We start from the raw sequence: 13,287 nt of genomic DNA on the forward strand, positions 1-13,287 counted from the left end.
GGCCAAAAAAAATTAAGGGTTGGAAAAAAATAGACCACGCAAATATCAAACAAAAGAAAGATGGAGGGGACTTCCCTGGTGGCACAGTGGTTAAGAATCCGCCTGCCAATGCAGGGGACACGGGTTCCAGCCCTGGTCTGGGAAGATCCCACATGCCAAGGAGCAACTAAGCCCGCGCGCCACAACTACTGAACCTGCGCTCTAGAGCCTGTGAGACACAACTACTGAAGCCCGCGCACCTAGAGCCCGTGCTCCGCAACAAGAGAAGCCACTGCAGCAAGAAGCCTGTGCACCGCAACGAAGAGTAGCCCCTGCTCGCTGCAACTAGAGAAAGCCCATGCGCAGCAACGAAGACCCAATGCAGCCAAAAATAAATTTAAAAATTAATTAGAAAAAAAAAGAAAGATGGAGAATGTCAGATGAAATAGACATTAAGGCAAAAAACCTCTTTAGAGATAGAGAGGTTCACTTCATAGTGACAAAACTATTCAATTTACCAAGAAGATATAATTTTAAATTTGTACACACCTAAAAATGTAGTCAGGTACAAAATAATACACGTTCTATGATTCCATGAATATAAAGCTCAAAAATATGCAAAGCTAATCTGTGACATCTTCTCTTACTTGGAGGTGAAAGCAAGATATTGGAAAACCTGGCAACATGGCAAAGAAGCTGCAGCGTCTAGGTTCCTGTGACTGTGGGGCGAGCCAACTGTAAGAGCCAGCGGTGATTAACCCTGAGGACGCATAGGGTGCAGCCCCAAACGGCACTGGCACCTTCCCAGATGCCCCACCTCAGATCAATGATGCCAACCTAAGAACCCCAGCCCAAAGGGACAGACACTAGTGGTGGAGCAACAGGAGGGTTCAGTTAGCTCCACCTCAGGGTAAAGTCCAGGCAAGAGTGTGGTCAGATTGTGCAGTGGACCAAGGACTAACTCTGGGAGGGGTAGTTTTGATCTGTAGGGTAGAGAGACCGCGCGGGCCTGCACTGGGACCTTTGTAAGTGCGACAGCATGCTGGACCTCCCCTGGTTTGGTACGCTATGGTAAGGGAAATAAGCATTTGTGAATCCACGCCTCCTCACTGCTGCATGGAGGAGACCCCACCGCTGGAAGATGGCAGGGCTCACTCTTGGTGGCTTCTGCAAATTGGCTGGAGTGACAGCTTGGTGCCTGACTAGAGATCCTGGCCTTCTACCTCCACCAATGGGGGTCCAGCTCATGCAGAGGTGCTTGCACTGGTAGAGCAGAGTCAATGGTCTACACGTGCATACACTAACCGTGGACATTCCTATCTGCACAGGGATGTGTACGTGTAAATGTGGACAGGGAGACTGCAGGCACCGCAGCCCACCTGGCAGTCAGGGCCCCGCTTCTACCTTGCTGAGAGAACCCTGATTTTGTTCGGTGCAAGTGGGCTCAGCCCATAGTGATAGTAACCCTCTTCCCCTTAGCCAGTAATTGGCCAAGGGATGGGCATGTGACCAATGAGTCTCCTGCTGGGAGGCTCCCAGGAAAAAATGTTCCCTGTAATGAACACAGCGCAGCCTGAAGGACCTTGCCCTGCTTCCTCCTGTCTGCAGGAAGAACTCACTGCATTTGATGACCACAAAGAGCAGGCCAGGAGAATCTCAGGTGCCAGCCTTTGACAGGCAGCTGAAACAATTTGGAATCTCCTACCTTTTGATTTTGTTATGTGAGAGAGTTAAAGGTCTATTATTTAAACCTTTTGTTTGCCTGTTTGATTATTTGTAGCCAAGAAAATGATACAGACATCAAAGTGATCGCAGAGGCTTGTCCTGGAGAGAAGAGGAGGGACGGAACGGCAGGGTTTCAGGGCAGTGTTTCCTTTACATGCAGTATCAAACGTTTTTATAAGACATGGGGATTCTTGTATACTTGTGTAACAGAAAGAAAATTTTAAAGAAATTAAAAATTAAAAACTGTGGAGAGAGAAGGGGAACATTCCTAATCCTCAACCACAGCAGCAAAAGATTCCCTACTACTCCTTGGCCTCCAGAAGTTTCTAGAGATAACTGGTTTACCCCTGCATGAATGATTCCTCTCTGGATCCAAGGACATGGCGGACACTCAAATATTCGTTGGTTGGCAGTTGGCTGGATGAATAAATGAACAACATGAATGAATATATGATATTTTATGACAAGATGCTCTGCAAATCCACAAACACAACAAGAGCAAGAATGTGTGACAGAGGGGCTTCAGTAACATCCTATCGGTGACTTCTTGAAAATGGTAGCAGGCAATTAGACTACACTCTCCTCCCTTAAAACCTGTTGAAATCAATTGAAAGAATGAAAAGAAAAAATGCAAGCAAGCTTAGTCAATGGCCAGAAAACAGCTACCAAACCTATGAAATGTGGGAGACAGGGAGAACGCCAGAAGCCGCCAAACTTCCTCAGACGTCAGGTATGCAGATGCTCCGACAGTCACAAACTGTCACGGCTGCAAAGGTCCACAGTGATCCTCTGACGGGTGCACTGAGAGCAAGGATGTGATGGTCCCCGGAGACGTACAGTAACTCCCACAGGGCAGAAGGGAGGGTGGGAGAAGCTAAAGGGAGACACTTGGGAGAGCCCACCTTTGCCATCCAGAATCCAGCTCTATACTCTCAAAGAAGTTAAAGACAGCACAGTCTGACATGAGGAATCCAAAGAAGAGATCCAGGAGATCAGGTAAAGTGATAAGGCAACAGAAAGATGTGTGAAGTAAATCAGCAGAACTCACAAAAACAAAAGGCAAAATAGAACCACTACAGAGGTAAAAGCTATACGAGAAGCCATAAAACATAGTGACCAAGTGCTGAGAGAGATGAGGATAGACAGAGTAAATCACACAAAGGGAAGCTGAAAAGGAAATGGAGGGACAAGGGATTACAGAAAACATAATAGACATGGAAGACAAAGGATATCCAGCAAACGCATAACTAGTGCTCCCAACGGAGAAACAATGAACGGATCATGAAACCAGTCAAAGATAAAATAAAAGAGGGGAGGAAATATTCCCTGAAAATAAAAAAGGGAGATGAAAGTCTATGTCTGCAGAATTAAATTATATGCACTAAATTTCAGGAAAAAAGGACAGAAAATAATAAACACCACGATTAATCCTGGTGATATTACTGAACTTCAAAAGATAAAAGAATGAACCTACAAAGGTATCAGGCAGAAAAATCAAGTGACCTCAAAGGGGAGAAGAAAGGCCTTAACTCGTTCTTTGCTGTCACTCTCAGCAGTCCTCTCAGAAAAGGTTATGTGGTCTCATGCCACCGTGTACCCTTCCTTTAATTAATTATTAATTGTGTGACTATGGACTCTGTCTTATACTGATTCTCCAGCACCTAGCACAATACCTAGTACTCAATCAGACGCTCAACAAGTAAGTGTTGAATTATTTACCTACCCAAAGACAGTTTCCTCCCTAACACAGTCCTTTATAAGATGAAGAAGCTGAGGCACAGACACATTATCAGACCTCCCAAGTCACACAACTGGGAACTAGAGAAGCTGGGACTTGGACTCAGGTCTCTGTCCGTGGCGTTGCTCTTTCCACTGGGCCCTAGTGTTGTGGGAACTGACCACACGTTCACGCACCCCACTTCCCTTGCAGCCTTACTTTTGGGTGGCACCAACAAGACAACTGCTGAAAACAAGACTTGCTTTCCATTTGTTAGGCCATTTCTGAGTGGGTGCACACCTCACATGAAGATGTTTGCCCAAACTACCCTGAAACACAGAGAGAGGCATGAGGTAGAGACTTATATCCAAATTGCCTGATGTGGGTTGGTCTGTTTCCTTAACTTACTAGTTTCGATAAAAAAGAATAAAATTGTAAATTATTTACCTGAGATTATAGAATGTCTATAGTAAAAATAAGGAGGGCAATTTTACTTTTTTTTTTTTTAATGAAAACATCTCCCATTGGCAGTATCTCCTTCAGAGCTAGCGCCATCTAGTGATGAAACAGCAGTTTTACATGCTGCACACATCGATTCTTTTCAAAGATAAGTATTTTAATCATATGATAAATTTAAGACTACTTGGTCAGTTTGAAAAAAACAAAAAAAGCTCTATGTCTAAGAAATATTCTTGATAGGCACAAGGATTGTAAACACAAATTTTAATTCTAAACAGGGAAAACTGGGTTGCCCTGATCTGAATCCAGCCTCTGCCACTGGGTGGTTGGTTGGATGATCTTGGGCAAGTTATTTATCCTGTTTCTTCACACACTTACCGCCAGGGGTGTGAAGTAAATGAAACGGCATGTGTGAGCTGCCTAGCAAATATCAAATGCTCAGAAAAGGTCAATGTGTCTTCCTCCCCCTATTGTATTGTAAGGCTGTGGGAAACTGAAATCCCCTTCCAGCTTAAGGGCCCCTTCATTCATGCCATCTGCAACCGGCTAGGACAATGTTCAGGTTATGATAAGACCTTGCAACTGCAATCAGTTACTAATACTCCACCTCCGGCTCCTGGGCTGTATAGGGAAAGGCTTTCCTGTTGGCTGGGATGTACAGAAAGGTGGAGACCGGCACGCACATACTGCTGCTGGGAAGGCAACTGGGAACCACTGCTTTGGAGAACAATTCGTCAATATCTAGTATGAAGAAGCACACATAGGTACATGTACCAAACGTGCAAAGGAATAACCTAAATGTTCATCAGGAGGTGAGTAGACAAATAAATTAACATGTATCCATCTCAAAACTTCAATGCTGAGTGAAAAAGCCAAGAGGTGTAAAGATTGATTCAGTACGGTGACCTCTGTACAATTAAAAACATATATAGGGCTTCCCTGGTGGCGCAGTGGTTGAGAGTCCGCCTGCCGATGCAGGGGACACGGGTTCATGCCCCGGTCCAGGAGGATCCCACATGCCGTGAAGCGGCTGGGCCCGTGAGCCATGGCCACTAAGCCTGCACATCCGGAGCCTGTGCTGCGCAACAGGAAGAGGCCACAGCAGTGAGAGGCCCGCGTACCACAAAAAAAAAACAAACAAAAAACAGACTTCTAGAACACATCCCCAATCCAGGAGAAGATGGCTATCCAGGGATGGAGCAGATGGGAGATAAAGATTTCAACCCTAAGTATAATTTTCTTTCTTTTATTAAAAAATCTGAAGCAAAAAAACCCAAAAAACAAAAAACGAGAAACAAAAGATAAGATGTCAATACTTGTTCATTCTGGAGCATGAGAACACTAACGTGCTATGCTATTTTCTGCTTCTCAGTTGCAGGGGGCTGGGTTATAGAAAATGTACGTATTCAGCTCTAACAGACAGTGCCGAGCAGCTCCCCACAGTGGTGGCGTCAACTCCACCCCGGCGGCGTTAGAGAGCTCCTCCACACCCTCACCAGGCCTCGCCAGTGTTTGTTGCCTTGCTCTACTTTTCAAATGTTTAAATAAAAGACATTTCCGAGACTTCCCTGGCTGTCCAGTGGTTAACACTCCGCACTCCCAACACAGGGTGCGCGGGTTCGATCCCTGGTCGGGGAAGTAAGATCCCACATGCCGCACAGAGCGGCCAAAAAAAAAAAAAAATTCCACACTGCACATGGGTCCTACAGCCACCATGACACACTAGGCTGAAAAATAAACTATCTGTTCTGTTAACGACAAAGGAGGTTGTACAGGTCACTATAATCTCTGTCCTCTGAGGGAAATGTGGTAGCGAGCTTTACTTCCAAAATCGTTGAGTGATACAGCTCTATCTGTAACCTGGGTCCAACATACTACCCAGGAAGTGTGCAGACAGAGGGGCAGGGGGAGCTCACACAGGCTGTCAGAGCCCCGCAGCTGACCTCCTTGGGCTCTTGGCAGCTGCCTGCCTGGCCAGTGCTCCTTGCTGTAGAGAAACCTAACTCTGCATGTTAAAGTCTGTATATGCTAGAAAGTGATGGTTAGTTTCTGAAATACTCACATAAGGATTCCTCAAAATAAGTTCCCTGACGTCACTTAAAATGTGATTCAATATAGTGGAGGATAGTCAATATATTCAATCTGCATATATTATAGTTGATGTTACAAGTCTATAAGTATACTCACTACAAATAACACATTATAGTGATGGTGAAAAAGAAGAAAGCGAGAAAGGAAAAAGAAATTATGGTGCTGTCCTTTGCTGTTAAAGAAATGGCGCTATCCAGTTTCCAAAACCCTGGGAGCAGAGTGTTTAAACCAGGGCACGCAGGCAATGGTGGAGAAATGGGCTCCTTCAACCTCTCTGGACCTCGGCTCCCCCATGTGTGATGGGGCCGTAAACGGAATCTACGTCAGCGAGACAGCAGGAAATCAATGCATGTGAGAGTTTGATTTACAGACTCACACAGGGTAAGCACTCAAAGAACGTCTGCTGCTAAGGAGAGACGAGTGATCATACCTCCTCTTGTCAGGCATGAATTTGAAGAAACATTGCAATGTACACATCGATACAGAAAAGTGACAGGAAAATTAGCTTTGGGGGGTCAAAGGAAAGAGCAGGATGACCAGCACCGGATGGAAACCTACATTAAGAATGTGAAGATGGGGCTTCCCTGGTGGCGCAGTGGTTGAGAGTCCTCCTGCCGATGCAGGGGACACAGGCTCGTGCCCCGGTCCGGGAAGATCCCACATGCCGCGGAGCGGCTGGGCCCGTGAGCCATGGCCGCTGAGCCTGCGCATCCGGAGCCTGTGCTCCGCAACAGGAGAGGCCACAGCAGTGAGAGGTCCGCGTACGGCAAAAAAAAAAAAAAAAAAAAAAGAATGTGAAGATGTTTATCTCTGTTTTTGAAGGACTTGTCTTGAAAGATAAAGGAAAGAGTTTTGAATTTTAGCCTAACAAGACAGAAAATGAGACTGGACATGTTGAAAAGAAATAAGCCCCCAAACAAAAGCCATTAACTGCCGAAGAGAGAAAAGGAAAATCCTTACTAACGCACTTGACACAACTGACTATGAGTTAACGTCAAGGTGCAGAAGAAACGCTGGAACGATGCAAGCACCTGGTTTCTGTGTGGCACGGCATACACGGCGTCGCTGACGCTTCCCTCTTCTTTGCGAGCACTTGTGTCCCCCGACTCCCTGTGGCTGCCTGACAGGTACGTGTCAGAGTCCTCTTCCTCCTCGTAGCCCAGCATTTCAAAGGATGGCAAAGAGGATCTTCTTCCTGTCTCATTCTGCCTGTGTGGTCTGTATTAGAACATTCAAGAGCAAAGCAAACAAACAAGCCACTTAATGCTTCACATAGGTTCATATACGGGTATTAAATGCACTGCCTCAAGTTCCTCTGTAAAGTATTACGACCACGTTACGAAATATACAGAAGCTAAAGGGTGATGTCATCCACAAGTCCATCTCTTTGTACACTGTTAGCATTTCTTTCTAGCTTTTCACCTAGGTTTTTATAGTTATTATCACTGCATACATATACAATTTGCCTCCTCGTTAACAAGTTTTTAAAGTCAAAAGGTTAGGTTCATACACCAGTTTTATCACCCGTTCCCCTTACTTAGGTTTTTTTCCCCAAATTTTCACCATCATAAATAACCCTGCAATGAATGTCAATGTGTAGCAAATCTCTTCTGTATTGAGGATTAGTCCCATGAAACAAACAACCATATGGAGAACTGCTGAGTCAAACAGTATAAACACACACACACACACACACACACACACGGAAAGTACACCACCAACAGCAGGAACGTTTCGTGGGTCCACAGGCGCCCGCGCAAAATCATTTCCCCAACCTGCAACTATGTTGGTAATAATTTTCTAAAACTTGCCAAAATCATTGAAATCTCACTGTAAAAATGTGCATTTCTTCCTGAGACTGGATATTTTTCCACGTATTTCGATGTGAGCCCTGGTTCCTCTGCTGTGAATTATCTGCTCATGGCCTTTGTCTATTTATCTACTCTGCCTCTACTACGCCCATTCCAATATGAAATTAACTTTTCCATCTACTAAAATTAAAACCCTGACTTTGTATCTACTATAAATATTTTTCCTATTCTATTGATCTTATTTTGACTATAAATTTTTTTAACATACAGATGATTAAAAAAAAAATTTTTTTTAACCTTCCAAATTCTTAGCTCGGAGGTACACAGCAGGCTTCTCTGTCTGAGAGGCTTGATGAGATTGGGTATAGGATTTCATGGTCTTATTTCTATGTATATAAAAGTTAATCCTTTCATTCAATAAGAATTTGTCTTGGTGTATGAATGAGGAATGGCTCAAAGCTGACTTCTTTCTAATACTGCTAATGAATATACTGTTGAATCCTTTCCTTCCCCTTTATCTGTGGGGCTGCCTTTATTAAAGATTCAGTATGCCTGCAAACACGAGGCTCACCTCAGGGTGTTCACGTGCACCTCTCTATCATTGAACCAGCACACCTCTACTCTGACTACTTCAACTAAATGTTTTAAAATATGATGGGGCTGGGGCTTCCCTGGTGGTGCAGTGGTTAAGAATCCGCCTGCCAGTGCAGGGGACAGGGGTTTGAACCCTGGTCCAGGAAGATCCCACATGCCACAGAACAACTGAGCTCGTGCGCCACAACTACTGAGCCGGTGCACCACAACTACTGAAGCCCGTGCACCTAGAGCCCATGCTCCACAACAAGAAAAGCCACTGCAGTGAGAAGCCCGCACACTGCGACGAAGAGTAGCCCCCGCTCGCCACAACTAGAGAAAGCCCACATGCAGCAACGAAGATCCAACGCAGCCAAAGATAAATAAGTACATTTATTAGAATATATATATATATATATGATGGGGCTAATGCAGCCCTCCCCCTGAATCACTATTCTTCCTTTCCAGATTTCCTCTTATGGTCTTATCTGCTTATTCCTTCCAATGAATTTCAGAATCACTTCCTCATCTTCAGTTCTTATTCAGCCAAAGTATAAATTCTTACCAGGAGAAAAACAGGCTATATTCAAACATCTCAGAAATGGAGTCAAGATTAAAATTCAAAAACCAAAACTATAAACACATCCTAGAAGGAAATATCTGAGCATTTGTATAATGCTGTAATAGGGAAGATCTTCCTAGATTTGACAATAATGTCAGAGACTACAAAGACTGCTAGCTCTTAATACATAAAAATAAAGAACATTTTGGTATGTTAAAAACAACTCAAAAACCAAAATTGAATAAACATGGCAGATACAAGGCAAATCTAGTGATGCATCCCCCACCTCCACCCCACAAGCCCTTAAAGTCCTCAGGGTCTTCCCACTGCTCCTGGGGGAGATACCAAACCTCAGAACAGGATACCAAAGGCACCCTCAGCCTGCCCACTCCTCCAGCACCATCTCGGATGACTCCCCACCTCACTTGACTCCTCCCAGCCACAAATGTCTTCCTTCAGTTGCTCACATGTGTCATGCTCCCTCTTCTCTCATCCCAGCCCCACACTGACCACCTCCCAACCCATTCCCAGTTGGTTCCTGTATGGCCCGCAGCTCTCCCCCAGTGCCCTCTCCCTTAGGAGGAAACCTTCCTGGCTCCTGGCCCTATGTCAGCTCTAATCCAGCTCAAGCAGTAGAGAAAGTGATGTTAAAGAAGAAAGGCTACAGTAGGCGTCAACAAAGGTAAATTCAGTGTGACCGTTCAGAGAGGAGATACACGAGAACTGGAGACTGACAACTCTCACCATCTAGGCTGTGGCTAAAAGCAACACTGAATTCACCAGCTCAGTGCTGCCATGAAAGCAACCGGTGTCTTCACAAGCTATAATTTAACAAGATCCACTCTAGAGAAAATTCGGATACAATTCAAGACTGATTAATGTCCCAAGACAGTATCCCTTTGACACTGGAGATGAAATCCCGAGTACTAAGCTCTAGTCCTAGCCACATGCACCCACATGCACCCACACACACGCTCAGAACTGCCCTGCCTCTGCCCCGAGAGGAAGCTGAACCTGTGACATGGTCCTTACCGATGCCTCAGCTCCGAGGTGGTGGCATAGGGCTCGATGAAACTGTCCTTTTCAAGGTAGGTCGTGTCACTCTCAGAGTGGGATCTCCGGCGAGGCTGAGGAATGGCAAAAGTCCGGCCAGTCAATGTTGTTGCTAGAATGGCTGCAGCCAGAGCAGATCTATGGACAAAAACATCCCAGTGAGCCAGTGAGACACGAACCCTCAAGGTGAAGGTTGAACAACAGGATACATGAATTAATCAAGGTTTACTTTCAGTTCTACAGTGTTCAGTGTGTATCTACTGGCTACGTGCCTGTAGCCTGTTATGTGCCATTGCACAATCTCACTTCATTCTCACAGCAACTGTATGAATGGATATTACTGTCATCTCCAGTTTTCAAAGACATTAAATGACTTGTCTAAGCTTTCCTAGCTAATGGGAGATGAAACCAGGTCTGTAATCCAGGCAGTCTATATTCAAGTAGTGTTCCTATTAAAATGAAAGATCAGAATGGGGGGAAAAAAGGAGAAATAAAAAGATATAAAAGAAATGAAAAGGAATTTGAAAATTTTGCAAATTATTCAAAACTATAATAAAGGACAGAGTAATGGGTTTACCCTCCCGCTTGAAAGAGCAAAATAAACAATTAATTGTCCCAGCTTACTGCCTGAGAAAACTTCCAGGTCACAGCACAGGGAGAAGGAAATGAGGCGGAGCCAGGCCGAGGTGTGGAAATGGAGTGGAGAGTCAGGGAACACCAAGGCAGATAGAATTTGCAGGACAGAAGACCAGAAAGGAAAGAGCTGAACAGAGAGAACTCCAGAAACCTGCAGAAGGCCCCTGAGTGCTCAGCAAAATGCTCGTCAATGCAAGAGTGTGAGGACACTACGGAAGGCTGGGGGAGAGCCATCCACGAGGATGCAAGGAACAGCGCCAGGTGCTCACACGGGGCTGCGGACAGTGACTGTTCCCACCACACAGATGGGAACACATTATACTTCATGGGACACTGGGTACTCTAAAGGTGGTGGAGAATAAGTAGCCCTAGACTGAACACGGCTCCAGACCCTGCCTAACAAATCATAAAAGCAAGACCCAAAAGATCAAACTGGTTCCAAGGAATTTAACTGCATCCCAGAAAAAAATTCAAGAAGACTTGTGGGAATACAACAATATCCAGCACTCAACAAGGTAAAACTCACAAAAGTGTCTAGTATGCAAACATACATAAACTAGGCATGCAAAGAGACAGAAAAACATGACCCATAATGAAGAGAATAATCAATCAAAGCCCACTCAGAACTGACACGCTAGAAGTAACAGAGAGGGACATTAAGACAGTTATTATAATTATGTTCCATATGTCCCAAAAGGTAAGTAGAGACATGGAATATTATTAAAAAGACTTGAACTTCAGGAGATGGAAATTACACTGGATAGGATTAACAGTAGGTTAGTGAAATTAAAGGTGAAACAATAGAAAATAACCAAAATGAAATACAGACAGGAAAAAATAACTTAAAGAGCATAGTAAGGTATGAGATTAAAAATGCTATTGTTTTATGTTTTAAGCCACTAAGTTTTGGGAACTCCCTGGCAGTCCTGTGGTTAGGACTCCGTGCCTTCACTGCCGAGGGCCCGGGTTCAATCCCTGGTCAGGGAACTAAGATCCCACAAGCCACACAGCATGGCAAAGAAAAAAAAAGCCACTAAGTTTTGATGTAATTACTTACATGGCAATAGGTAACTCTCATCAAATGGTGCTGGAACAGCTGGATACCCACGTGCAAAAAAGTGAACTTGAATCTATACCTCCCACACCATACACAAAAATTAACTCAAAATGCATCACAGACCTAAATGTAAAGGCTAAAACTATAAAACTTCTAGAAGAAAATATAGGATAAAATGCTTTACGACCTTGGGTTAGGCGAAGATTTCTTAGATATGATACTGAAATCATGATCTGTAAAAGAAAAAGCTGACAAGCTGACCTTCATAAACATTAAGAATTTCTGCTCTCTGAAAGGCTGTTAAGAAAATGAAAAGATAAGCCATAGACGGGGAGAAAATACTTGCAAATCACATATTTGTATGTGATTTGTATGTGATACAAGAACTTGTATCCAGAATATATATCCAGAATAGTGTATATATACAGTAATAGGAACAAAACCCAATTTTTTAAAGTGGGCAAAAGATTTTACCAAAGAAGATATACTTTACCAAAGAAGATATACAATGGCAAATAAGCACATGAAAAGATGTTCAGGGACTTGCCGGGTGGCGCAGTGGTTGGGAGTCTGCCTGCCAATGCAGGGGACACGGGTTCGAGCCCTGGTCCGGGAGGAACCCACATGCCGCGGAGCAGCTGCGCCCGGGCGCCGCAACTGCTGAGCCTGTGCTCTAGAGCCCGTGAGCCACAACTGCTGGGCCCGCGTACCACAACTACTGAAGCCTGCACGCCTGGAGCCCGTGCTCTGCAACGCGAGAGGCCACCGCAACAAGAGGCCCGCGCACAGCGGCGAAGAGTGGCCCCCACCCGCCGCAACTAGAGAGGGCCTGTGAGCGGCAGCGAAGACCCAATGCAGCCAAAAATAAATAAATAAATAAAGTTATAAAAAAAAAAAAAAGATGTTCAACACCATTAGTTACTAGAGAAATGCAAAATAAAACCATAAAGATACCACTACACACCTATTAGAATGTCCAAAATTTAAAAGACTGGCTAAGACAATCCCTTCAACCTGGGCATGGCAGAATGGCTCTCACAAACAAGGGTGGAGAGAAGAAGGGGCCAGTCTGCCATCAATGAGGTGGTGACCAGAGAATAACCCACCAATGTTCACAAGCACATCCATGGAGCAAGCTTCAAGAAAGGTGACCCTTGGACACCTGAAGAGATCCAGAAATTTGCCAGGAAGTTGACAGGAACCACAGATGTGCACATGGACTCCAGGCTCAACAAAACTGTCTGGTCCAAAGGAATAAGGAACATCCCATACTTTATCAGTATGGTTGTCCAGAAAGTGCAATGAAGATGAAGATTCACCAAACAAGCTCTGTACATTGTTATCTATGCACCTGTCACCACCTTCAAAAACCTATAGACAGGGACTTCCCTGGTGGTGCAGTGGTTAAGAATCTGCCTGCCAAGGCAGGGGACATGGGTTCGAGCCCTGGTCTGGGAAGATCCCACATGCCACGGAGCAACTAAGCCCGTGTGCCACAACTACGGAGCCTGTGCTCTAGAGCCCGCGAGCCACAACTACTGAGCCCGTACACCACAACTACTGAAGCTCGTGAGCCTAGAACCCGTGCGCCACAACAAGAGAAGCCACTGCAATGAGAAGCCTG

General features: G+C 44.8%; 1 protein-coding gene across 1 annotated transcript in view; it reads right to left on the minus strand.

Annotated features, from left to right (window-relative positions):
- CEP89 (centrosomal protein 89) overlaps nucleotides 1-13,287 on the minus strand; it is a 78,449-nt gene that overhangs the window by 59,684 nt on the left and 5,478 nt on the right. The window contains exons 3-4 of the mRNA XM_082862959.1: nucleotides 9,950-10,108; nucleotides 7,003-7,189 (exon numbers count right to left, since the gene is read on the minus strand). Of these exons, the coding sequence (XP_082719085.1) occupies nucleotides 7,003-7,189; nucleotides 9,950-10,108 (346 nt within the window). The remainder of the gene's footprint in view (nucleotides 1-7,002; nucleotides 7,190-9,949; nucleotides 10,109-13,287) is intronic.

This window comes from Leucopleurus acutus, assembly GCF_964270905.1.
Source record: "Leucopleurus acutus genome assembly, chromosome: 20".
NCBI classification, from domain to species: Eukaryota; Metazoa; Chordata; class Mammalia; order Artiodactyla; family Delphinidae; genus Leucopleurus; species Leucopleurus acutus.